The following is a 27,437-nucleotide window of genomic DNA, read 5'->3' as shown; positions in this document are numbered from 1 at the left end:
GTTTTGCTGCACTGCTAGTAACACCCTTACATTTGGTATAAGCAGCCCTGAAACAAAGGCTGGTTTACGTACATAGAACACTGAGGTTATAACATCAATAAGTTCTAATTTATATTGTACCAAACTTCTTTCTTCTAGCAACTATCCCAAAATGATGGTGCCTTCGTCAACTGAATGAACTAACAAGCTGGAGATATTTAGACTCTTTCCTTCTATAGCTTTTCCCTATGCTTGCTTTCTTTCCAGACTGGCCCTCAACTCCATCTCGCAAGTGCTGGGATTACAGGCATGCACCCTCACACATAGCACCCTTTGCTTGCTTTTAGTATTACCGTATGTCTTCATGAAAGCAGTTGTTTTACTACATGAACTAGAGTATACATAAAAGATATTCTTTGTTAAATACAGCATTCTCCAGAATCTCCTACACACTACAAAGACGTCCCATATTCATCTCATAGCTGTAGAACAGAAAAGTGAAACTTGATAAATAACCTTTTCCAAACTTTTTATTGCTATAAATTGTAATTTCCAACCAGCAAAAACTGAAACCATTTCTGCTTCCTGTGGTATGACATAGCTATCTCACAGGGTTTGTCTTAGATTTAACAACTGGTTCAGCAAAGCTTAGACAACAGCAAAATGGTATCTTTCAATTAAAAGATCAGGAGCATGAGGCAGAAAAGAAGACTCCTTCCATCAGGAAGGTTGGTCTGAATTCTCTCAATATCATTATCTTCAGAACTCAAGGACAATAATTATCTAAAAGAAATGCCTACCATGTTGAACACTGTGTTTAAGCTTTCCCCAAAAGGATGTTGCTATGCATGGCAATGGGAATAGTCTTACCAACTGATCAGAAGGGATTTCTCTGTTACAACCCACCTGACTCAGGACCACGGTTCTCTGAGCTCTTCAGACAGTCACAGCTTTCATTCCACAGCTCAGAGCAGGAGAGCATCCAATACAATCATGGTGAAAAAAAAAACAGGGCCTGTAAGACCTGGGAAGCTTTCCAGTGACATCGGCACTACTTTTAGTCATGCTATTAGAGATCATTTTATTGTTGTGCATAATAAATACAGAAAAAAATAGTGAAAATGTATGACTCAACTATCTAATTAAAGCTAAGTAAACTAAGCTAGTCAGAGTTTAGCTTTTCAATGAGAAATGACAATAGTGAATATAAAGAAAAACAAAAGGATCTTTACTTTCCTATATTAATTAATACAGGCCGAGGGAACCCCTTATTAAAAGGGTTGATAACACCAGTTCTTAGCAATAAACATAAGGCACTTGTTTAGATTACAACATCACACTGCATTTTTCCATCTTGTTTATCTAACCCTGTTTTCCCCCACAGTATCACTGGAAATTAACTGAATATGGATGGGGTAAATGTGAAGTGATCCAGTTGATATACTCAAGAGAGTACAGTACAATGTTTTAGGTGAACCCAGTCCAGGTTCTTTTGACACCAGACAATGTATACACTATCAAGTAAACCTGAAAGAAAATAAACCATTTATTCAATAGTTCCAGCAAAATTGGGATGGAATACAATATACATGATAGGAATTTAGCTCCTCTCGGGTGGCATCTGCATTAGTTTTGAGTACTTCTGAGTATTCATCCTAAGACAATCTACATCGTTTGAACATTGCCAAGACAGATAGATTTCATTGTGATATACAGTAGAGTTTAGACAAGTCCACACATACACGCCTACTATATGGCTGGTGCTTCCTCCAACACTGAATTAGTGGCAGAGGTAGCACTAGTGTTTTTCCAAACAATAAGAGCCTCAGTTGCCACTCACAGGAGAAATGTATTTAAAGTTTACCTTTTTTTTTTTTTTTTTTTTTTTTTTTTGCCATCTGTTAAGATGTTCCTGAGACAGGGCCTGTTAAAGCAAAGCACTGGAGTTCAGACTGTAATTATCTTTGTATCACTAACGTTAGACTGGGATGTGGAATGCAGATCATGTACTATGAAATAAAAGAATTTGATCTTCTGAAAATTCCCTTTAGCGTATGAACTATCTATAACTAAAATACTACAAAAGTTCAATTTTATATACACTTAATTCATTTTACTTAAACTTAATTGCTCAGACCTTGCAAACATAAAGAGAATATTGAGCCTGAGGCTAGTTCTCAGTGTACAGGTTTGACGTGTTTAAGGCTCGTTTTCCCAATCAAAATAGTCGTGTTTAGTTTTCCTTTGAGATTATTACATTCATAGGAGGACCTGCCACAATCCTAGCCCTCAGTGAAATCTGAACAAAGGAGCAGCATTCTACTTCATTCTGGAACTTTCCTGACACCATCCTCTAGCCCACTCTAAAAAGCTCCCCTCTGCACTAGCCCTACAGTGCATTGCATTGCCTCTGGCTTGCAACCTCTGTTTCCACCTGTGTATTTCACAGAAGCCCAACTCGGATTAGTGGAAATATTCACACAACTGTTTTTCAAAACAATTTATTGCATCATATTTGGTACCTTATGTTTGACAACAAAAAAAGAAATTACATTTGTAACTGCAGGAAAAAGAAGCTGGTCTGTTATTGAAAAAAAATCTTGGGCCCTTTAAAAATTACAAAGTCTTGGGCTTGCCTGAAACAACTGAGCAAGAAATATATTCTTAGAAATGAAGGGCTTCAAGTATTACAAACCTGTGACACTGTGGAAAAGTTCCAGAGGTATCTAAACTGCAGCACTTTTTTCTGCATATCGTGAACAAGGCCTGCTGAGGTTTTTAGCTATTAGTCTCTTGATCAGTCAGAGAACGGTAGTCAGGAGTTCTGCTCTTTAACTTCAAGCCATGGTAGATTTTCTTTTTTTCACTCTTGGGTGAAAATTTCATGCTTGCTAATTAGTTGGTGCCACATCACAGTGCATTTGGTTCTTGCATTACAGTTTTAACAAGTTTGGCCAAAACAATGCTAAAGGTTTGCATTGTTATTTTAGTTCTTCAAGTTTTAGTTAAAATTGAGATTGTTCCAACTGGTTCCTTCGGTTAAAAACTGTGGTACAAGAACACCAAACTGATCATGTACAGCAAATTTTGGAAACACAACACGCGTACTGAACACCTTCTAGGTTTCATATAACCTGCTTGGTAGCTATGTGTCCCAGGCTCTACAACGTCAAGTGTCTGTTGTAGATGGCTCTGTACATAGTGATTCACATTGCATACTTCCTATGGTCAAGAATCAACCCCGTAACAAAATCAGTCAGATGCTAAAGCCCCAACAACTCTTTGTGCTCAGTGAAAGAATCCAGTGCTAAAACAGCATTTATGCTGTCTGAGATATAGTAAAATCTCACAAGACAAATTTAAAGTAATATTTCTGCCACACACCTGCTATGTTAGCTGTAATAGCCTCCAGATTTTATATAAATTAGTTTAAAAACATGGGCAGGGAAGATAGGAGTAGGATATGGAATTTTTTTAAACCCTTCAATTTTAGCAGCTTTTAATTTTTAAGAAACTGAACCTATATCCTGTAATGTTAGATATTTTATATATAGTTTTCAGCAGGATAAAAAACGTAAAAGACTATTTGAAGGCAAGAACATTTACTCCTCTCATTCTGTGTAAGTTAGAGCAATGCAGCAGGTGCGTGACAAAAATATTATATACTAATATGGTCCAAAGTCATTCCATTTGCTTGTTTAATGATGTTCAAATTTCATTGGCCAGTTCTTCAGTTTCTGCAGAGCTATCTCCATTAACTGTGATCTTCATATCCTCTTCATATCCAGGGGGCATGAAAGCCAAAGCATAAGGGAAAAGCTTATGACAATTTGCTCTATAAGCTTCAGCAGCTTCTTTACAGTCTCCTAGGCTACCATCACACAAGGCTTCCAACACCTCCATGCAAGTCTAAAGAAAAGAAAAGGTTATGTTAGAACTCAACACAAACCAGATCTTACCATGAGACACTTCAACCATTTCCAAAATAAGAATAAAACAGACATTTAAGGAAAACAAAAGCATTTCGTCCTGCTTATAAATCCCATTAGGATGGTCTTTAAGGCCTAATTCAACCATTTCTTCAGAAATGGAGGGTTTATACCAAAATTAAACCAAGAGAAGTGTATGTACATTTGATGAGATACAGAAGGGATTAAAAAAGTACTGTGTTTTTTTGTTTGTTTTGGGGAAGGGGCTTTGAGAAAGGGTTTCTCTGTGTAGCCCTGGCTATCCTAGAACTCACTCTGTAGACCAGGTTAGCCTTGAACTCACAGACATCTGCCTGCCTCATGAGTGCTGCGATCAAAGGTGTGCGCCACCACCACCCAGCTAAAAGTAGCATTTTTTAAAAGGGGTGCTTTGAATAATCACACACCTTATGAAATAACATTGCCTCAGCCTAGTTTGGCCCTATGTATAAACATTAAACTTACAATGTCAATGCTGATTTCTGCATGTAGGACATTTTCTTTCCTTCCTTTGGGGAAGCAATGAGCAAGCAAAATCAAATACCGGCCCGGACATGGCGGCCCATATTAAATCCCGGCACTTGAGAGGCAGAAGCCAGTGGACCTTTATGAGTTCAAGGCCAGTCTGGTCTATGTCACATAGTGAGTTCTAGTCAGCCAAGGCTACTCTCAACAAACAACAAAACCAAAATCAAATCCTGTTATGAAACTCCAAATTCAAACTAAGGAATCATGAGGCTGGAGAAAGGGCTCAGCAGTTGAGAGCACTTGTTGCTTTTGCAGAGACCTCATAAGAGTTTGGTACTCACCATCCACATGGTGGTTCACAACCATCCCTAACGAGTTCTAAGAGATCCAATGCCTTCTTCTGACCTCCAAGAGCACCAAGCACACATATGGTGCATATCCATACATGCAGGCAAAACACTCAGGCACAAATTTTTTTTTTTAAAAAAGCGCAATCCTTGTTGCAGAGAAATCCTACCTCAACCCTCCCCCACAAAATAAATAAAAATAAAAAAGAGCAATCTTAAGGAATGTCCAAGAATTAAGTAAATAGAAAAATGTTCAGTAAAAAGTGATTAGAAAAACAGGTTCTCTCTCTTTCACACACACACACACACACACACACACACACACACGTCATGTCTTTCAATATCTCCTATATTTTGTAACTGCATTTTAAAATGTTTCATGTTATGTGCATTCCTCACATTTTTTTAAAAGATTTATTTATTTCTTGTGTACACAGTGTTCTGCCTGCATGTATGTCTGCAGGCCAGAAGAGGGCACTGGATCTCATTACGGATAGTTGTGAGCCACCATGTGGTTGCTGAGAATTGAACTTAGGATCTTTGGAAGAGCAACCAGTGCTCTTAACTGCTGAGCCACATCACCAGCTCCCTCACATTTTCTTTTCAGTTAGACAACACTACTTAGTTTCCATATACAAAGCACTCCAAAAAAATCCTGCCAGGATACAAATACACTACATTCACACTCTACCCCAATGGTGCACTACTTGACAACCTCAGGTTCCACGACTTTCACTCTTAAGTTGGATTGATGGCTCAGTGGTTCCAGCTGACTTCTCATGTAACAAGACGAATGTCCTGTAAATGCCTGAAACTCCAAACCCATGGGATCTAACACCATCTTCTGGAAGGCACGCGCGCGCACGCACACACACACACACACACACACACACACACACACACACATCCTTAAAAGAAAAGATACACTGCCTTCATTTGTATTGAATACACACATTAAGCTATTTTTCAGCAAGCACTCTTTTTTTTAGACAGGGCCTTACTCTATAGACCAGGCTGGCCTCCAACTCACAGAAATCTACCTGTCTCTGCTTCTTAAGTGCTGGGATTAACAGCCTGGGCAACACCAAGTACTCTCTTTATTGGACCAATAATAATACAATGTAGCTTAAATTTTATACTTTATAGTTTAACATAAATATATATATTTAAACTTTATAGTTTAAATTAGAATTGACATTATCATATTCTCATAATATATTACTCTAAAAATTATTATTTTGTTTTTTTAATTTAGTCTATGCTAAGAACATTTTTTTGTTTTGTTTTTTCAAGACAAGGTCTTACCATGCAGCTCTGGCTGTCCTGGAACTCACTATGTAGGCCAGGCTGACCTTGAATTCAGAGATCTGCCTGCCTCTGCCTCAGCCTCCTGAGTGTTGGGATTAAGGTTGTGCACCACTACATTTGGCTCTAAGTACATTTTAAATCTGTCAGAATCCTCGCTGAGACTAGTGGTTGCAAGATATATAGATATCCCAAAATATAACTGAAATCCAAAAATAACCATGCTTGTTTTTTTAATTTTCAAAATATTTATTTACTTTTAAATAAATGTATGAGTGTATGGATGTTTTATCTTTATGTGTGCTCAGTGTCCATGGAAGCCAGAAGAGGGAGTCAGAGCCTCTAGAACTGATGTTACATTTCTGAGCTGCTATGTGAGTGCTGGGAATTGAATCTAGTTATCCTGGAAGAACATCCAGTGCTCTTAACTACTGAGCTATCTCTCTAGCCTGAGTACATGTAATTTCATCATAACATATTTCTAAATAAAGTTATTTCAAGTTATGTACATGAAACTAGTTACTAAGTACCAACTAACCTGGTATACCTGTGTACAAGAACACAAAAACAAACATACGCACACAGCCCCTCAACACTTTTAGAGAGAAGTGGAAGAGTAGGTAAGTTTCTCTTAGAGAGTGATTACTTAAAATCAGTAGGTAGACCCCATTACCTGAAGGTTTCTGTTGGTGAGGGACCCATCAAGTGTTGTTGCCAGCTCTATTGCTCGTTTCTGACTAGAAGAATCTAAATAATACACCATTTTGGCAGCTAAATGGGAGGAAAGAGGTATCTTAGTTTAGAAACCTTGAACCAAGTCTTGGCATTTATTTATTCAGATATAAAATAGAAGGTATGCTCAAGCAATGCAACATGATATAGTCATGGGAGACACTGTTATTACAACACCCCCGAGGGTTGGATTGTCTAAAGTAGGAGAAAAGACTAGGTTACATAAAAGATCCACCCAATGGAATAAAATGTTAGTAAACCATGCATAATAAAAAACATGAAGCAATACAAATACTCTAATACTTGTCTTGGTGTAATGAGACTGTGAATCACTTTCCTACTAAAATAAATACAATAACTGGTAGCCAAGGGGAAATGGTTCAGTAATTTCATGTGGGAAAAGGCAATGAGAGAAACAGCCATGAGACAAAAGCTGCCTCATGCCTTCAGTCCCAGCACTTGGAGGCAGAAGCAGGCAGATCTCTGTGAATTAGAGGCTAGCCTTGTCTACATAGTGACTTCCAGGTCAGGAATGGGTACACAATGAGTCTTTACCTGCCCCCCCCCACACATTTAAAAAGTCAGTTGTATTTATTTATTTATAATGTTGGTTCTGAACTAGTAGTAACAATGTATCTGGTTTTACTATAACAATTCTGCTTCACAAAAATTTTAAATATAGAAGAAGCAACTAAATGCTGTTTTCCTAGTATTAAAAAGTATAGTGCACATTGCCATTTTGAGCAAAATCTATACCATACATTGACAGTGATTCACTAAAGCACTAAAGTTGTTCAAGAAGGCTACCAGAAGGACCAAATAAAATGATTACCTGATAATCTATGTGGCAATGAATCCGAATTCCTTTTCAGAAAAGTTTCATTAAAATTCTTTGGATTTGTTGCTCCAAAAAGACGATTCATTTCTTGTTTTAATACTGTTCTAACTGTTTCAGGTAAGTCTTTACTTTCACACACTGTTAAGAAATTAAAAAGACAACTCTCTTAGCAGTTAGATACTCTGATAAAGCTTATAATAGTTCTTCATCCTCTAAGCCCAAGGAGCCTTTACTAGTTAAAGCAAAAATGAAATAGGACTAACTTCATCAACCTTAATCTTCAGGAACTGTGGATGGAGCTATTCACTTTAAAATAAACTTGAAAGTGGGTAAGAAGTAACCTAGAAGACTGCTTAAGGAAAAGCTACTGTGTGTCAAAGTTCTAAATATGTAATTGGTATTCAATAAATTATACTTATTATTTTACTATACTTTTGAAAACAATAAGTAGATTTTCCTCAGTTAAAAACTCTGCTGATCGCCGGGCGGTAATGGCGCACACCTTTAATCCCAGCACTTGGGAAGAAGCACCAGGCAGATCTCTGTGAGTTTGAGGCCATCCTGGTCTACAGAGCGAGATCCAGGACAGGCACCAAAACTACAGAGAAACCTTGTCTCAAAAAAAAGAAAAAAACCACAAAAAAAACTGTTGATCAATTTCAAATTTTTATTGCAGCTAAACATATATGTAACATACATATATCCCATATCCTCAATGTGTGCAATATATATACTGACATTTTCTATGTATTTATTTCTATTTGCTTTTCAAATGATAGTAATGCATTCCATTAATGAATTATTATCCCGAGTTTGAAAGAAATGAACACTAAGAAGTTAAGATCACTAGTTGTTCTTCCAGAGGTCCTGAGTTCAATTCCCACCAACCACATGGTGGCTCACAACCATCTAGAATGAGATCTGGTGCCCTCTTCTGGCATGCAGGCATACATGGGGGAAGAACACTGCATACATAATAAGTAAATAAATCTTAAAAAAAGAAAGAAACAGCCTACACATAATCATAAATCAAATAATTCACTGATATGCTATTGGTTAGTTAAATAGCATTTATTTTATGAAGCTAAGTGGCTCAATTAAGTTACTAAAAACTTTACCCTTCATTATAGTTGTACTTTTAACACTTTACCATTTATCAAGGCTTATTTTTCAGGAAGGAAGAGCAGAAAAGGAATAAAAGCTATTAAAATAGACTTAGCTAATTTCGATGAATACTATCTTCTGTAAGATAAAAAGTAAATTCTAGCTGGGTGATGGTGTTGAAGGCCTTTAATCCCAGCACTTGGCAGGCAGAGACAGGCAGATTTCTCTGACTTAGAAGCCAGCCTGGTCTACAAATCAAGTTCCAAGACATCCAGGGCTGTTACACAGAGAGACCTTGTCCTTTATATACAAACAGAAAGCAACTGTACAGCTTGCATTACTTTTGGAAGGAGGGATAACTGTTTTCATTATTGTTTTTAACTTATTTTCCCTCGGGAGGAGAAAAACTGGAAGAAAATAAAACACACCATAAAATTTAAAATGTATTATCTATACACGTAAAAATTACCCTATCTTCAGGCCTGAAAGATGACCTGGAGGGTAAAGGTGCTTGCTGCAAAGTTAACAACTTAATGATTCTCAGAGCATACACAGCTCTCACAATTGTCCCCTGACCTTTGCATGTACTCTATGGTGCTGGCACACATGCACATAAATTTTTAAAAGAAAACCCCTAACCTGACTAACAGCCATTTGCAAAAACTATCCTCACTTAGTAATTTCACACACACACACACACACACACAACAAACAAACCTTGAGGCCTATTCAGTTCTAAAATTAGTAAGCTAGGTGTGGTGGTGGCCAGGAGGCGGAGGCAGGCAAAGCTTTGTGAGTTCAAGGCCAGCATAGGAAATTCCAGATGAGCCAGAACTACCTAGTAAGACCCTGTCTCACAAAAAAGGCAAGGGAAATGAGAAAAATAGAAAGAACTACCTAGTAAGACCCTGTCTCACAAAAAAGACAAGGGAAATGAGAAAAACAGAAAAAATGACTCCTGTACACTGTAGCTGTGTTCTCCATGAAGGGACAATTATCTGTTCCCTCATGCACCAAACTATGAATAAGCCAAAGGACACAAACTAAAGGCACCAGCAGCAACAAAACCCCAGCTACTGAGCAAACTTAAACTGTTATTTGGGAGCCAGAGAGATGGCTCCATGGTAAAGCACTCTTACTGTCTTGCAGAGAATATGGGTTCTGTTCCTGGCATCCTCTTCTGGCTTCTATAGGTACCAGGTATGCACAAAATGCATATACATACTTACACATACACATCAAATATAAATAAATGAGTAAATAAACAAACAAACAAACAAATACAAGTGGCACATGCCTTTAATCCTAGGTAGGAAGATCTCTGTGTGTGTTTTAGGCCAGCCTGGTCTACACAATGAGTTCTAGAACAGCAAGGTCTATTTATTAATAAAATAAATATTTAAAGCAACAATAAAAAAAATTCTATGAATTCTATGTAATGAAATTTTACTTATATCTTAGGTGAAAGCTCAATCATTAGGCTTACTACACAACAATTTATTGCTAATGATTAGTGGACAGAATATATATATAAAAAACCGTGAATACCTTCCATGGTAGGGTAGCAAATCTCATAAATCAAGGAAAAGTAATCACCAGTAAGATGTCAGGTAAAAACAAAAACAAACAAACAACCATTTTCAAATGAACTTTGATTTGGTTCCTCTAACATCTTAAAACTGAAATCATACTTGGTTTATGCCATTAGCTTCTCAGTAGATAGTAGAATTAAGTATCGGAGCCTCAGGATTGTTGGCAATGTTAATATGGGTAGAGAATTTTCATATTTTACGTGGGATTAGTGAGTACTCACTTTAAGGTTGTAGTATAAAATATTAAATGATTATTGTTAAAAAGAGCAAAATAAGGCAGTAGTAGTGCATACCTTTAATCCCAGCACTCGGGAGGCAGAGCCAGGCAATCTCTGTTGAGTTTGAGGCCAGCCTGGTCTACAGAGTGAGATCCAGGACAGGCACCAAAGCTACACAGAGAAGCCTTGTCTTGAAAAACACACACACACACACACACACACACACACACATATATGCATACACACACACACACACACACACACACACAGAGGGAGATGACTTAGTAAGTAAAAGCACTTGACAAACACGCCTGTGGACCTGAGCTCAATTCCTGAAACTTGGGTTAAAGAGCCAGATACAGTCAGGCACATCTGGAACCCCAACACTTCTATCCCAGATGGAGGCAAGGGGCTTCAAAAGTATTTTTCTCTATGTATCTAATACACACCCGACACTAATGGATTGATCTGATTGTCAAAACAACTGAAAAGCACACGATTGTTTTTTTGTTTTTCAGATGACTATTTTAAAGTAATAAAATTACTTATAGATGGGTTGCATCTCAGTAGAAGGGTGCTTTGCCTACCACGCACAAGGTCTAGGTTCAATCCCCACTACAGAAATGGAGAAAGAGAGCCAAAAATCATTCTCAAATACTTGAACCAAACAATTCTATACTAACACTACATAGCATTTAAGGCCTTAAAATAAAGTTCTTTATCACAAAAGAACCCTGTTTTTCTCTCAGCTAACTAAATATGTAATACCTTTAAAATGACTTTGAGGTTATGTTCAGATTCTTTTTACTTTTAATATTTATTATTTGTTTTTACTTATGTATGTGGATACATAGGTGCCACTAAAGGCCAAAAAATGGCACTGGTAGCCCAGAGCTTGAGTTAGAGGTATTTGTCTAATGTGGGTCCTGTAAATCAAACTCAAGTCCTCTGGAGAAGCAGCAAAATCTCTGATCCAGTAAACCATCCCCAGTCCTACACTCATTACCAACTACTAGTCAAATATGTGCAGTACGGGAATAAAAACCTACCAGAATTAAAGAGTCGAATCATGCATTCATGAAGCCAGGGATGACTAGAATCAATAGCAAATGCCCGCTTTACTGATTGTAGCATCAAAAGAAACTTTTCTACAAAAAGAAAAAATAGTATTTTGATAATTTGATAAATAAGTTGTCCTTCCTGGAAGGGCCATGGACCTTAGAAACACAAAAAGTGGATTTAGACTCAAGCACATTCGAGTTCTAACACCTTTGAAGCAAACACTTTCCTTCCAATTGGCTACATGTCAGTTCTGTTCATGTGTCACTCTTCAAGTGGCTCCACAAAATAACTTACACAACATTCTGTGGTATATGAACTAGTATCATAAAAACAGCAACATTTCGTTTCTAGCTTCCTTTAATCAAAACAGACAGACATGTTCCATTACTTAGAAAAACTCTTGTATCTCCTCCTTTCCTGTGTTCTGAGACACACCGTTCCTTCCACCTGACCATTCCTCTGTCCATCCCTGACTCCTCTGCCACCTCTGGATGCATCTACCCAGGCAGGCTATGTTTTCTAATTGCTCTACACTATCCCTATTCCCATCTGCTTACCTTTCCCAAGTCTCAGCGGTGTCTCCACCTGTTAAACAGAAACTTACACTGAGTCTTCTTGATAGTCACCTCTTTGTTGAGACTTTCCTAACTTGGTATCATGCTTCAAATATCAAAGTATAATACCCTAAGTTCTTCTAAAACAATTCCTTTCCCATGGCCTCAAAACTCAGAAAATACTAAAATTCCTGCCATGCTCTTTATCATTATCTACTAGATAGTACTGCAAGATGCTGAGGCCCCTTTGAGATTAGAACACAGCCAAGAAGCCAAATGAACAGAGCCTTTCATTACCCCTTTAAACAGGGTAACTTTAGTGTATCTCGGGGTGCCACCTAAAAACATTTTTGTTTTTTATTTACATTTTAGACATAAGGATCTCACTGTGTTTTGGCTGGCCTCGAACTCAAGCGCCTCCTGCTGAGATTACAGGAGCAGTTGCTATAATGGACTAAGAATTGTATTGACTGACTGACTAATTTTGTGTGTGCTTGTGGAGGTCAGAGAACTGCAGTAGGAGTCAGTTTTCTCCTTCTTCCAAATGGGTTCTGGGGTTGAACTCAATTGTCCAGCTTGGGGGTACCTGATGAGCCATCTTGCTGGCCCTCGAAGATTAATTTTAAAAAGAACTGGGTTAGCCAGACACAGTGGTGCACCCCTTTAAGCCTAGCACCTAGGAGGAAAGAGCACGTGAGACCTCTATGAATTCCAGGCCAGCCATGGCTCATAGTGAAATCCTATTCCCCCCAACTCCTGCAAAAAAGGGGGGGGGGGCAGTTTAACTGTTAAATGTGAAAATTACCTATTTAAAAAACTTAATTTAATTGTGAAAAATAGGAAATATAGTTAAGATAAATTTTAACTACTTAAAAATCTATCAAGAAACAATTGTTCTCTTTTGACCTATTTCTTCCTAGCCATTTCTATATTATATATTTATATAAATATATTAACAGCTAGGCATGCTGACACACATTCATGATCCCAGACTCAGAAAGCAAAGGCAGAAGGATCTAGTCTAGCCTGATCTACAAACTGAGTTCCAGGCTAGCCAGGGGAACACAGGGACTTTCTCAATAAACAAACATTCAATTAATACTAAGTTTTGCATCCTATTCCAAAATAAAAGTTACATTACAGTCTATTTGTATTGTCCACGCCGGCCTTGAACTAATGGGCCATAACCCTCCTGCCTCAACTTCCCAGTGGCTGGGACTACAAGTATGAACCTCATCCCAGCTTCATAACAACTACTTTTTGATCTAACAGCCTTACTTTGATCTGACTAATAATCAGTTTCTTTTCACTTCAATTCATACTATCATAATAAACTTTCCCAATGAACTGAGTTACATAAACTCAACACTATGAAATTGTGTGTGTGTGTGTGTGTGTGTGTGTGTGTGTGTGTGTGTGTGTGTGTGTGTATACACATGAGTATTCTAAATGTGAAAGACAAGGCCATTCTCCTGGCCCCTCCAAAAAATACAGACACCAACACTGTTGACACTTTCTGGTGTTTTTAGTGGATGCTCTTTCCTTCAGAATCATGAGCTATCCTTTAAGATCCAGCTCAGAGACTAGTTTCCATTTATGACATCAACTCACAATAGCTAAAACTTATTTGCTGCTTAACTGTGTCACCCACTCTTCTTCGCTTTCCATTTCTTTGAAGTATTTCCATCACAAACTCCTCAGTTCTCTCCTTGAATCACACATGATGATCACTCTCTCTGACTTCATCCTAGGTGTGTGTGTATGTCTGCTGGGCTTTGTGTTCCCTAAGAGGTCAAATACATCACTGCATTTCCCCACAACATTCTGTGCACAGCATGCATTTCTATGAGGAAATTATACTGGCATCTGCCAAAAAAAAAAAACAACAGTGGTGGGTGACACTAACCCTAAGCAATGGAGTGACAGTCTGATCAGGCCACTGTACCCTAACAGCCTACCTTTCCTAAAGTAAATCTCAAAGGCAAAAAGATGAGTTTCTATCTTGTTCTTCACCAAATTCTTCAACGGTGTTAAAAACTTAATAGCTTCTTCCAATGGAGTTTCAACCTACCAAAATAAAAGACATTACACAAAAGGAAGTAAGATTCTTGAGGAATATGAATTTTACACTGCTGTTTTCTTTTGCCAAAAATAAAAAATAAAAAGGCACTTACCAGTTACCCAGAAACATACTGTCAAATTTTAACCTCCCACAATCTACACAAAGGCAATTTTCAACTCTAGAACTCTTAATTTTTTTTAAAAATCTTACTATTTTTATGAACATTGGTGTTGTCTGCATGTGTGCCTGTACATCATATGTGTGCAGTGCCCTCAGAAGCCAGAAGAGTGTGGGATATCCTGGGACTGGAGTTCAGACAGCTATAAGCCACTGAATGGGTGATTGCCCTCTAGAAGAGCAGTAAAAATGACTGACTAGGGCTGGAGAGATGGCTCAGTAGTTAAGAGCAATTGCTGTTCTTGCAGAGGACCCAGGTTTGGTTCACAGCACTCACACCAGGGTTTATAACCATGTGTTAACTCCAGTTCTAGGGGATCCAATACCCTCTTCTTATCTCTGCTGGCACCAGGAACTTCTGTGGTGCACAGACATACACACAAGAAAAATATTCATACGCATAAAATAAATCTTAAAGAAAAGGTTTACTTATATAGAAAGAACACTATAGTTTGATGGTCCTTGGAAAGTATGAAGAGAAATATGAACAGTACACAAAGAATTCATGAATACAAATTACCAACCCATGCTAAACTAGAGAAATAATTTAGACTTTATTTTGTTGCTATGCTGGGAGACAGAAAGATATACTCCTATACAGTATGTCTTACGAAGATTAGATTTCAAGGCAATTTAAAAATTTGAAGATTGTATGCTGGGTATGGTGGCTCATGCCTGTAATTCTAGCACTTGAGTCTTAGGAAGGAGGATTAGCACAAGCTTGAAGATGGCCTGTGCTAGTGAGCTCCTGCTCAATAGAAATAAATAAACTTGCTGGGAGGTGGTGGCGCACGCCTTTAATCCCAGCACTCGGGAGGCAGAGCCAGGTGGATCTCTGTGAGTTCGAGGCCAGCCTGGGCTACCAAGTGAGTTCCAGGAAAGGCACAAAGCTACACAGAGAAACCCTGTCTCAAAACCCCCGCCCCTCAAAAAAAGAAATAAACTTTTATCAAAACTGATTCAGATTTATCCTTAGCTGACTGAGTACCAAACTTATTAACTAATCCCATGCCATTTTCCATTTTTCTGTGGGTAGAATTACTGATGATTTAATGGTTTTTGTTCTGTTATACACATGATACCTTGAGTTAATCAACACTAAATTTCTGATACACACACACCACACACACACACACACACAGCACTTTAGGCTATTTACCCAGATTTGGCAGCAACTTTTACAATAGCCTTCAAGTTGCAACTAATAATTATGATGGCTTGCTGTAGTCTGACCTTGCCACTACCAGGTAAGTGTGAATGCTACCGGATAAGGGCATCTTTGAGGTACTTAAACTAGGAAGAGAAGAGTCTTGTGTTCCGAGCAGGTAATAATACTATGAAGTGAGGAACAATCTATGAGAGGGGTTCCTTTTACTGCGTTTCTCTCAAACAACGCACTCAGAAACACTCAGTTCTGAAACTCTACAACCCTAACTACTAACAATCATTAGACCATATTGTAATATCTGGTACAAAAACAACACTGCAGCCCAGACTCAGGAAAACCTTCTAAAGGAGGCCTGGCACAGCAGTTCTGCTTTGCAGAGAGCTCAGAAAACGCTGTTCCGTCCCAGTAGTTACATACTGTAAAAACATGCAAATATTCCCATGGAAGAGTCAAACCACATTGTTCTTTCTTATACCACTTGTGCTATGTCTAAGAGAAGGTACTGACCACTTGCCCTGTATAATTCTAAATGTAGGGACTGGAGAGATGGCTCAGAGGTTAGGAGCACTAGCTGATCTTCCAGAGGACCTGGGTTCAGTTCCCAGCAACCACATGGCGGCTCACAATCATCTAGAATGAGATCTGGTGTCCCCTTCTGGCCTACAGGCATACATGCAGGAGGAACACTGTATACATAATAAATAAATAGACAAACAAATCATTAAAAATAATTCTAAATGTTTTTCTCCAACTGTTCCTTTCATATCCTAATTATCTTACATAAGGCAGTGAAAAAAATGTCAGATTTCAAGTGACTAGTGATGCTAAAATGTGCTTATTCTATTCATTTAACACAATGAGTTATACAATTACTAACCCCATGGAATATTATTCCTGTGGTCAAAAGAAAAGTAGGTTATTAATCAAAGTAACTCATGTGATAGTAAGTATCTAGGTTTGGGCTCAATGGTTAAAATTCACAAATAAGAGTCTGGATTTCAAGAATAAAGCCTGAAAAACAATGTTTTCAGGCAGGGTCTTGGTTAGGTAGCCTAGCTGAGCCTGACCCCAAGTTGTCCTCTAACCTCTACAAGCACAGTCAGTCATATACATACACACATACACATCTGCAAAAAGCACACAAGCAAATAAACACATAATGGAACTAAATTTTCAACGGCAGAAGCCTGCCGTGGCACTCACTCACTTGCGCTAAGCACGACTATGAAATACCTTGGCCAATTTCTCTGGGATAAGTTCTTCTTTGGGGCCTCCAATTTCCTCATCGTCATCATCTTTTTTCTTTTTCTGATTTCTCTGCTGCTTTTCTTTTTCTGCATTTTTTTTCTCTTCTTCTATCTGGGCTTTCTTTTGAGCTCTTCTTTGTTTATTACGTAGTTTCTTTAACTCTTTGTCAGACATGTTTGCTGTGTTAATAGAATTATAAGCACGTTAACTAAATAAGTCATTTTAACTACCTTAGAAATGTTCACAATTTAATTTTATAGGTATAGGTGTGGTGGTTGAGTAAGAACGGCCCCCACAGGCATATTTGAATGCTTAGTCATCAGAGTGGAACATTTGAGAAGGATTAGGAGGTAAGGCCTTATTGAAGGAAATGCATCACTAGGGGTGGGCTTTGAGGTTTCAAAAGCCCATGCCAGTACTAACCTCCCCTCTGCTCTGCCTGCTGCCTAAGTATCAGGATACAGCTCTCAACTATTTCATGACTATGCCTACCACCATACTCCCCACCATGATGATAACAGAGTAAAACTGGAAGCAAGCTCTCTTAAATGTTTCTTTTAAAATAGATATCGTGGTCATAGGTCTCTTCACAGCAATAAAACAATGACTAAGACAGGATGTATTGTCTGTATTTATGTTATGTGCACTATGTGTATAACCAATGCCCTCAGGTCAGAAGAGAGCATTGTAGCCCCTAAAACAGGAGTGGCCATAGGAACCAATCTCTGATCTTATGCAGGAGTAGCAAGCACTCTTAACTGCTGAGCTATCTCACCAGGGTCTAGTTTTTACCCCTAAAGGTTTTAGTTATATAACTATTTATTTATTTAAAATGTATGTATGTGGAGGGGGTGGGGTGCATGTCAATGCAATACCTACAAAGGCCAAAAGACAACGTCAGACACCCTGGAGCCAGAGACACAGGCAATTTTGAGCCACCCAAGATGGGCGCTGGCAAGCCAACTTGGGTCCTCTCTAAGAGCAGCACATGAGCTTAACTGCTCCCTGCTCTTAATTATTTTATTTATTCTAAATCAACTTTATTTTGTGTATAGTAACATTGTTTACATATTAAATAACACTATAATAGAATGATCTGACACATTTTTGGTTTTTTCTTTTGTTGTTGTTGTTTCTTTTTGAGCAGAGAGTGGTGGCACATGCCTATAATCCTAGCACTTGGAAGACAGAAGAAGCAGGAATCTCTGTAAATTCAAGACTAGCCTGGTCTATACAGTGAGCCAGGATAGCAAGGGCTATATAGTGAGACTCATATAAAGAAAAAAAAAAAAAAAAAGAAAGAAAAAGAAAAGAATAAGAAGGAAGGGGTAGAGAGAAAGAGAAATAAAGGGCCTCGAGGAAAAGCAGGCTTAAGTGAACATGGTGGGAAGCTTATCAATAGTGCCACAAAACACAATAAAAAAACTAAGTGACCTAGCTAAAGTGATTTCTAATCCAAACAGAATATAACACCTGCTTCTTCTTGCTGTCCTAGAGAATGAGAGAAAGAATCTAAAGTACCAGGAAGCCAAAACAAAAGCAAAAGGTTGGACATTAAAATCCAGGACTCAGAGAGTACCTAAGAGGAACATTCACCCTGAAGAATACAACAAAAAAGACAGTAAAGGTATGTGTGGACTCTAACAACAAAATTTACACAAACAGCCACCATGTTCTTAATAGAACTGTATAGGCAGAATCACATTGAATTAGAACTCAAAAGAAACCCTGTAAAATAAAGAGACCTTTAGACTTTCATTTTTTTTGTTTATTTTTGTGTTTGTGATTTCAAGACAGGGTTTTTCTGTGTGTAGCTCTGGCTGTCCTGAAATTTGCTCTGTAGACCAGGCTGGCCTAGAACTCAAGAGATTTGCCTGCCTCTCTCTATCTCCCAAGTGCTGAGATTAAAGGCATGTGCCACCACTGCCCAGCTAGACGCTCATATTTTTACAAGCAGGAGAAAGATGGTGAAACCATTTAGCTGCAAATAAATGCTGTTTGTTTATATGGGTTTTTGTTTTTTTCCTTCTCTCCAAACAATCTTCCTTTGCAGCCTAAAACAGATTTTTTTTAGTGAGTTCCAGAATAGCCTGGGCTACTGAGTGAGATCTATCTCAAAAAAGCCAAAAATAATAAAAATTATGTTGATACATGTAGACTTTCCCTCTGTCTGCAGTCCCTAAATAAAAAAACCATTCATAGTACATCCAAAATGAATCATCACACAAGGTACTATAGGTAATCCAAAGATAATTTAAACCAAGTGAATGGGTTTTATGCAAATACTATGCCATTTAATGTAAGGTATTTAAAATACTAAGGACACAGTAGTTAAAGAGGGCCATGAAACAATCCTGACAATATGGATAGACATTAGAAAACTAAGGATCTGGAGATTTTGGGGAGGCAGGGGAGTTAAAGAGACAATGAAAGACAAGGCAAGGATTTAGGCCTACTTCAGGCTGACTCCAGACTCTTAAGATTTCCAATGATGCAGTACATACAAGCTATAGATAATACTATGCTAACATCAGCACATTTTTCAGGCAGTAGGCAACATACCAAGTATTTTCAATTTTATAAGTAAAGCTCTCATAACTAACCAGCTGAAACATGAACGCAGCACAGATGACATTAAAAAGGATAGGTTTCATTATGCTCTAGTAACATTTTATCAAAGCCAGATCACAATGTAGATTTTACAGATGGGACTATATTTTTATAGTGCCTTACACATGCTAGAAAAGAAATCTATCAACTGAGCTACGATCCAACTTTTGGCTCTTCTGGCACAGGGTCTATGTGTGGTGGTTTGAATAAAAATGGCCCCAACAGGCCCATGGGGAGTGGCACTACTAGAAGGTGTGGCCTTACTGGAAGAAGCCTGTCACTTGGGTGGGCTTTGAGGTCTCAGAAACTCAAGGTAGGCCTAGTGGCTCACTCACTTCCTGCTGCTTGGGGAACCAGATAGAGAGAGAACTCTCAGCTCTTCTCCAGCACTGTGTCTGCCTGCATGCCACCATGCTTCCTGCCATGACGATAATGGACTAAACCTCCGAACTATAAGCCAACCACAATTAAATGTTTTCCTTCTAAGAGTTACCTTGGTCATGGTGTCTCTTCACAGCAAAGGAAACCCTAACTAATACACTATGTAATCTAAGCTATCATTGAGCATGTTATAAACTAGCCTTGAAGTCCAAATTCTCTTTTCTGTCTCCACGCCTGGTTGTGGCCATATGTACTTGCCATTATCTTAGAAGGACTCATGTCAGTTCACTACAGTAAAACTGTCATAAGTTAAAAATATTTATACATATAATAAATACATATCATATATGAAAGAGTACTTTTACTTTGAGATGGGATGACTTCTCCCTAGAAACCTTGATACCTTACTAAAAAATGGTTAAACAAAAATGAGTGAAAGGATGAGTCACAACAATTTTTCTAGGCTTCTTTTTTTTTTTTAAATCTTATTTTTTTCACCAGGTGGTGGTAGCACACACCTTTAATTCCAGTAATCAGGAGGCAGCAGCAAGCAGATCTCCGAGTTCAAGGCTAGCCTGGTCTACAGAGTGAGTTCCAGGACAGCTGGGACTGTTACACAGAAAAACCCTGTCTCGAAAAAACAAAACAAAAAAATCTTATTTTTTCAAGACAAGTTCTCATTCTATAGGCCAGACTGACCTTGAACTCCCCATGACTTTCCTGAGTCCTTAGATTGCAGGTGTGAGCCATCTTTTCTGAGAATTTTTTCTAGTTTAATTCTAAGCTGGACTTTAATGTTCAAGCAAAATGTATCTTTCACTGGGTTAATTACAAACTGCTACTCAAAAAGGAATGACTAGATCAAGTGAGGTGGCTCAGGGGATAAGGGAACTTGTGCCAAGTCTTACAACTCACATGGTGGAAAGACAGAACCAACGCACACACAAATGCATGGACCAAACCAATATAACTGGATTGTTTATTTTTTTTGAAGGAGTACCAAGTTATACTAAAGAGTCAACACTAATGTAGAGTTTCCACTCTAATTATATGGCCAGCAATTATAGTATTATAGTTATCTGAGTAAACCTGATATTAAATGTGAAACTTAGGCAATTCAAGCTCGTTAGATAAAAACATCTAATCATAAATTAAAGCCCTGGCTAAAGCAGCTCAGTAATAGATGCCTGATAGGAAAAGGCACTAGATTAGATCCTTAGTTGCCTCTCAAATACCAAAACAAAACTCTAAAATCAAAATCAAACACCAAATTAAGTCTATGTCTAACTTATTTTGGAAGCATAAAAGTGGTATTTTCCTTCTACTGCTTAGACAAATTAACAAAATACCCATCATTTTCTAGTCTTGGATAACAACCTCCCACCAAGATACTCAATAATATCTCTGGGGGTGGGAGAAACTACATTATTCATGAACATAAGTACCCATAAAGAGTAAATACTGATAAATCTTTGAATGTTATACCTGTATCAGCTTCGTGTTCTTTATTCTCATCTGTAAGAGGGTTGTCATGAAGCTTCAAATAGATCTCAATAGCAATTCTTGCTGCTTTGAAGTAAAATGGATGCTGCCGAAGTACATCTTCTAGTTTTAATAAGTCCACATATGATCTAAGGGTAATCTTCCTCATACAGTACGTATGAAAATCAAACTGGTCATCGGTGATTTCTATAAAATGCTAACAAAATTATCTTTTTATTATCATACTGGAGTATAGCATTGTCTAAGAAAACAGTAAAAGCAAAACCTTGGAATTACTTGCTTCATTAGAATGAAAAATTAATAAAAAATGTAAAATTACAATGATTTAATATAAAATAGAAAATACAGTTGGCAGAGGTTGGAGAAATGACTCAGTGGTTAAGAGTACTGGCTGCTTTTGCAGAGGACCAACACCCACATGGCGGCTCACAACTGTCTGTAAACCCAATTCCAGAGGATCCAACACCCTCACATAGACATACACACAGGCCAAACACCAATGAACATAAAATAAAAAATAATAATTCATTAAAAAAATATAGTTGGCTACCACTTAGCAAAGAACATACAAGAGGAACAGAATAATTTAAATGACAGGGGCTAACACTTCAACTATATTCATACTTTTTTCCTCCTTAATCATATACTTAAGTAAAACTATTCTGACAAACTACCCACTAATTGGTATATATAATGAGGTTATATAGTTGGCACATATACTACAGAGATTTTATTTAGAAAACTTATGGCAGGAATTACAGCACATAGTATTTTGTAATTTTTTTTTCAGTCTCTAAATCTGAACTCTATGTAGCATGCTGTTTCTATGTAAATGAAAAATCAAGTAGCCAATAAGTCAAGAAATCAGCAACCTCAGAGTTCAACCAAGCACTGATAATCTACACTTGATATTACAAATGTCAATTTAAGAATAGAACCTGTTGCCAGGTGGTGGTGGCGCACGCCTTTAATCCCAGCACTCAGGAGGCAGAGGCAGGCGGATCTCTGTGAGTTCGAGGCCAGCCTGGGCTACAGAGTGAGTTCCAGGAAAGGCGCAAAACTACACAGAGAAACCTTGTCCTGGGGGAAAAGAAAATAGAACCTGTTTATCTACAAAAACCACACACACACCCAACACTTGTCATGGAAATGAATCTACAGTGAAGACTAACAACAAAATGACTTTTATTTGGGAGGTAGTGGTGTAGAGTTCAGACAGGGTCTTATGTAGCCCAGGCTAACCTCAAACACACGGTGGTAGTAGGCCTTGAACTCCAGATCTTCCTGCCTCTACCTCCCAAGTGCTGGGATTACAAGTAAACATTACCATACCTGGGTTGAAAAACAATGACTTTATAAGAAAATTATTAATTGTACTCTCCACAGAAACACAAGAAAAAAGCTTCAAAGCTCAAATCTTTATCAAGGGTGGACAGCATGAATTAAACCACAACAAACAGGACTCGGCAATCAATGAGCTTTTATGTATTACGGAATAAGCAGCAGCAATCCAAAAGTTCAAACTGCACTAAAAATATCATCAGGACACAAAAGTTTCCTCAAGTCTTTGAAAATGGTTCTTAAATAAAAGATAATACAGAGGATGGCTAGAAATACAGTGCATAATACTTTCATTTTTAGAATCTGAAATATGGTATTTCTCATTCTAAAATCACATGCTGTGAATTATAAATGCGCATGTGTGTGTGTGGGGGGGGGTCATGGACTTCCTAAAGGCTTCCAGATCTAACCAAACAACACGAGAAGTTCACATATGTAAGATACTTACTCTCTCAATTTCGTGACACTTTTTAAGTGCTTCACCGAATCTGTTCATGGCTCTGTATGCCTGGGCACACTCTGTCTGGAACCACATGCACTGCATTTCATTCAGGTTCTCCACTGCTGATGTTCCTTCCTAATGAAAACCACACAGTGACTCCAGACGATCCCCACCAAAGACAGCACAGTATTGTAAGATTTAAAAAGGAGTACTAGTCAATTCATCATATTTCTGAAATAATTTTCCAAGACAGGGTTTCTCTGTGTAGTCCTGGCTCTCCTGGAATTTGCTCTGTAGACCAGGTTGGCCTCAAATTCAGAGATCTGCCTGCCTCTGCCTCCTGAGTGCCAGTATTAAAGGCGTGGGCCACTACTGCCTGGCTTAAGTTCTCTTTGTAAGCACTAGAGATAATAATTTTGCAAATGACTCCAAAAAAGGTATACAATAACTGGCTGGCAGGGACTAACATAATAAATAATAGCATATGGCAGATAAGTAATAAATACTAGTCCCCTTAACCCCTAAAACATTCTTCTCAGCATTAATCATTACAAGCCAGTTGTTTGGAATTGTTTGTTTGTTTTAGTTTTTCAAGACAGGGCTTCTCTATGTAGCCCTGGCTGTCCTAGAACTCCCTTTGTAGACCAGACTGGCCTTCAACACAGAGATCCGCCTGCCTCTGTCTCCTAAGAATGCTAGGATTACAGGTGTGCAGCACCACACCTGGCTTTTCTTTTCTTTTGGCATCTTGAGAAAGGCTTCCCCTGTATAACCCTGGCTGTCTTGGAACTCACTCTATAGGCCATGCTGGCCTCAAACTCAGAGATCTGCATGCCTCTGCCTCTGGAGTGCTGAGCCTAAAGGCGTGTGCCACCAGTTAACTACAAACCAGTTTTAAAAATCATTGTCCAGGATGGGCAGTGTTGGTGCACAACCTTTAAAAAAAAAAAAAGATTTATTTATTATTATGTATACAGTATTCTGTCTGCATGTATATCTGTAGGCCAGAAGAGGGTGCCAGATCTCATTACAGATGGTTGTGAGCCACCATGAGGTTGCTGGGATTGAACTCAGGACCTCTGGAAGAGCAGTCAGTGCTCTTAACCACTGAGTCACCTCTCCAGCCCCAGGTGGTGCACACCTTTATTCCCAGCACTTGGGAGGCAAAGGAAGGTGAATCTCAGCGAATTTGAGACCAGTCTGGTTTGCAAATCGAGTTCCAGAACAGCCAGGACTGTTACATAGAAACCCTGTCTCAAAAGACAAACAAACAAACAAAAAATCACTGTCCAACATTATAAAAAGAAAATATTTCATCAAATGTTGACTATTCTTTCTCTAATACAGTAATTTAATAGCTGGACAACTTCGATACTGACAACAAACTTTAGGGGCAGGAAAAATGTCTCAGTGTTTAAGAGACCTGAGTGCTCTCCCAGAAGACTCAGGTTTAATTCTCACCACTGACATGGCTGCTCACGACTGTCTCTAATTCTAGTTCAAGGAAATGCAATACCCACTTCTGGCCTTGGTAGGCACCAGGCATGCACAGGGTTCACAGACACATATGCAGGTAAAACATCTATACACTTAAAAGAACTAACTTTGAAAGAAAGGTATGAGTACAAAGTCAACTATGGCCTGTTTACACTCCAGAACATTAGCCATACAAACCCTTGTAAACTTGGAGCACATTTCTTCAGCCTCTTTAATCAGATTGGCTTTTAACATGTATTTTGCACACTTGGAATTAATAAATCTGTCTGCTGTGTCCAGGGCCTGGGCTTCATCCATCCACCTGGCAGCTTCTTTAATATTCCCAGCATGCTTGAAGGTACAAAAACAAAATTAACCAGTAAATATGATAATTTTTACTTAAGTCATTTTTGACCCATAAATAACTAAAATAAACAAATGAAAGAAAAGGTATTCTTCTGACTCCAGACCTGGATTTGCATCCCAGCATCCATGTAAAAAAGCCAGTTGTGGTAGCTTGAGTCTCTAATCCTATTACGGAGAGAGGCCAAGACAGAAACATTCCTGGAACTCACACTGCCTTGCAGAACTGGCAAGCCACAGGTCAGAAAGCTATTAATGGACACTCCTCCACTATCCTAACTATAATTCATTTATCTAATACATCGGGTAAAGCCACAAAACTGAGTAAAACTTGGCATTAAAGCATTTGGGTAGCAAACAAGATGGCTCATTTAGCAGGTAAAGAGAAACTGTCGCCAAGCCTGATGACCAGTTCAAACCTTTCTACCCACATGGCAAAAAGAGAATACTCTCATAAGTTGTCTTCTGACTTACATGTACATGCTACAGTATAGAACCCATATGCCGCCTCCATCAAAATAAATAAATGTTATGTTAGAAAAATTTTTAAAAGTTCTGGGACACAGAATGGTGGTACACATTGGTAATTCCAGCACTAGGAGGCTGAGGCAGGAAAAGTTCCACTTTTGAGGCCAGCCTAGACTACAAAGACCATGTCTCATATAAAATAAAGTTAGTAATAAATAAACAAAACCTGCAGGTGGGTGCAACTCAGTGTTAATGTCTATATAGTATGTATGAAGCTCTGGATTCAATACCCAGTATAGTTAAAAAAAAAAAGGGGGGGTGCTTTGAAATACTATTTAATTCCATTATTTTCTTACTAAATATATTATTAGTTTACAATAACTCCTTTAAAAGGTCTGATTACTGGATATACTGGCAAATAAGACAGAGAAGAGGCAACTTTAAGACGTCAGAACACAAAACAGAAGATTCTAATGTATTCATGCTCAGGAATTGAGTCAAAAGATGGTAACACGTACATTCAAAATAAATTTGTTTCACTTGATTATCAGATGCTTACACGTGACCATATTCAAGTATTAGCAGAAACACGCTTTACAGTAAATAACTATAAACAGAATTATACATACAGTGATAATGGGGGCACAAGTGCATTCTCGTAAACACACACACACACAACCACACACACACACACACACACACACACACACTTATGTATTGTTTGTATAGTTATTGATTAATGACCAAATAAACATGACCATGACAGCTCCAAGAATAAATCGAACTCAAAGAATTTTATTTTACTTACTCTACCTAGAAGCTATAAAACAACAAAAATTATGACTAATATCATTACAAGAAAAAAGGGGGTAAAGGTTTTTACCTTATAGATTTTAGCTTTTACAAGAAAGAGTTCTATCAATGTTGGTGTACTTTCAATAGCAGTATTTATATATTCCAGGGCAATAGATGGCTGACCAATTTTATCATAATGTTGCGCCAAATAGTACTGGACCCAAAGTAATGTGGTTGGTGGCTCCTCCTTTCCATCATCTTGAAAGAAAAGAATGAAGAAATCAAGATTAGATATTACAAATATTAAGAGAATATCCACTCCCCCATATTGGTCCCTCTATTTATAAGAAAAATAGCGTTAATGTAGTTTATGCATGTATCTAGATATAACCTACAGCTAAGCACATTAAAACCTACCAAAGCATGTTTTCTATTCTGTATCTTAAGCGCACTTTAGCATAATACCTTGCATATATTAAGATTTTAAAAAGAAAAGCGTGACCACCTAATTAAGTTTCTAAGTAATATACTAACCCACATAAATATTTATGATGTGGACATTTTATTTTTGGTGACATTTTTAGGTCTTAATATTATGTTGAATATGTAAAGATCAATTATATAGACTGAATAAAAGCTAATATCCAAAGAAAGTAAGACAAACAAAAAATATTTCTTCTATTTAGCTCAAGATGTAATTTTTTCAAGATGTAATTTTAATATAAGAATATGTGAAAGTTAAACACACAATTCACACAAAATTCTGTCCTTAAATATAAATTTCTATGACCTCATTTTCCCTAATAAAAACAGGGTGGCTCAGTGGACGAATAATAGGAGTGGAACTCACCAACTCCCCAATCTGCTAGATCTGCAACAAAAGTGCTGCATATTCGTGGGCATGTCATTGAGCCTCTTCCACATTTGTAAACTATGTAGAAAAATGCTGATCATCAAAGGAATATCATGACAATTAACCAATGAAACCATGGTATGCCTTTTAAAAAGTACTGTAAAATTACTCGGAGACCTAGAAACAATGGCCAGCTTACTAGCAATGTGCACCCCAGGTCCCACGGTGGGCTATTCCACTATTGAAGCCAGAACTCTGTGGGAAAAATGATTCCAGATCTTCAGTGGTAGTGCACAAGATAAGTGCTCAAGATCTTGTCAGCGAGTAAGTTATCACCTACCACCACAGCACTTGAAAGATGGAGCCACGTAAAATTAAATAAA

At 38.0% G+C, this 27,437-nt stretch overlaps 1 protein-coding gene across 1 annotated transcript in view; it reads right to left on the bottom strand.

Annotated features, from left to right (window-relative positions):
* Positions 1 to 491: 491 nt before the first annotated feature.
* Naa15 (N-alpha-acetyltransferase 15, NatA auxiliary subunit) overlaps positions 492 to 27,437 on the bottom strand; it is a 73,416-nt gene continuing 46,470 nt past the window's right edge. The window contains exons 11-20 of the mRNA XM_052730087.1: positions 26,290 to 26,459; positions 24,774 to 24,926; positions 23,106 to 23,234; positions 21,299 to 21,512; positions 16,808 to 17,001; positions 14,126 to 14,234; positions 11,601 to 11,699; positions 7,632 to 7,775; positions 6,741 to 6,838; positions 492 to 3,888 (exon numbers count right to left, since the gene is read on the bottom strand). Of these exons, the coding sequence (XP_052586047.1) occupies positions 3,688 to 3,888; positions 6,741 to 6,838; positions 7,632 to 7,775; positions 11,601 to 11,699; positions 14,126 to 14,234; positions 16,808 to 17,001; positions 21,299 to 21,512; positions 23,106 to 23,234; positions 24,774 to 24,926; positions 26,290 to 26,459 (1,511 nt within the window). The 3' untranslated portion in view covers positions 492 to 3,687. The remainder of the gene's footprint in view (positions 3,889 to 6,740; positions 6,839 to 7,631; positions 7,776 to 11,600; positions 11,700 to 14,125; positions 14,235 to 16,807; positions 17,002 to 21,298; positions 21,513 to 23,105; positions 23,235 to 24,773; positions 24,927 to 26,289; positions 26,460 to 27,437) is intronic.

The sequence above is a fragment of the Peromyscus californicus genome, unplaced genomic scaffold (genome assembly GCF_007827085.1).
Source record: "Peromyscus californicus insignis strain IS unplaced genomic scaffold, ASM782708v3 Scaffold_9__1_contigs__length_137607984, whole genome shotgun sequence".
NCBI classification, from domain to species: Eukaryota; Metazoa; Chordata; class Mammalia; order Rodentia; family Cricetidae; genus Peromyscus; species Peromyscus californicus.
Note: the sequence above shows the minus strand (reverse complement) of the source record. Positions and strands in the feature narration are given on the sequence as shown.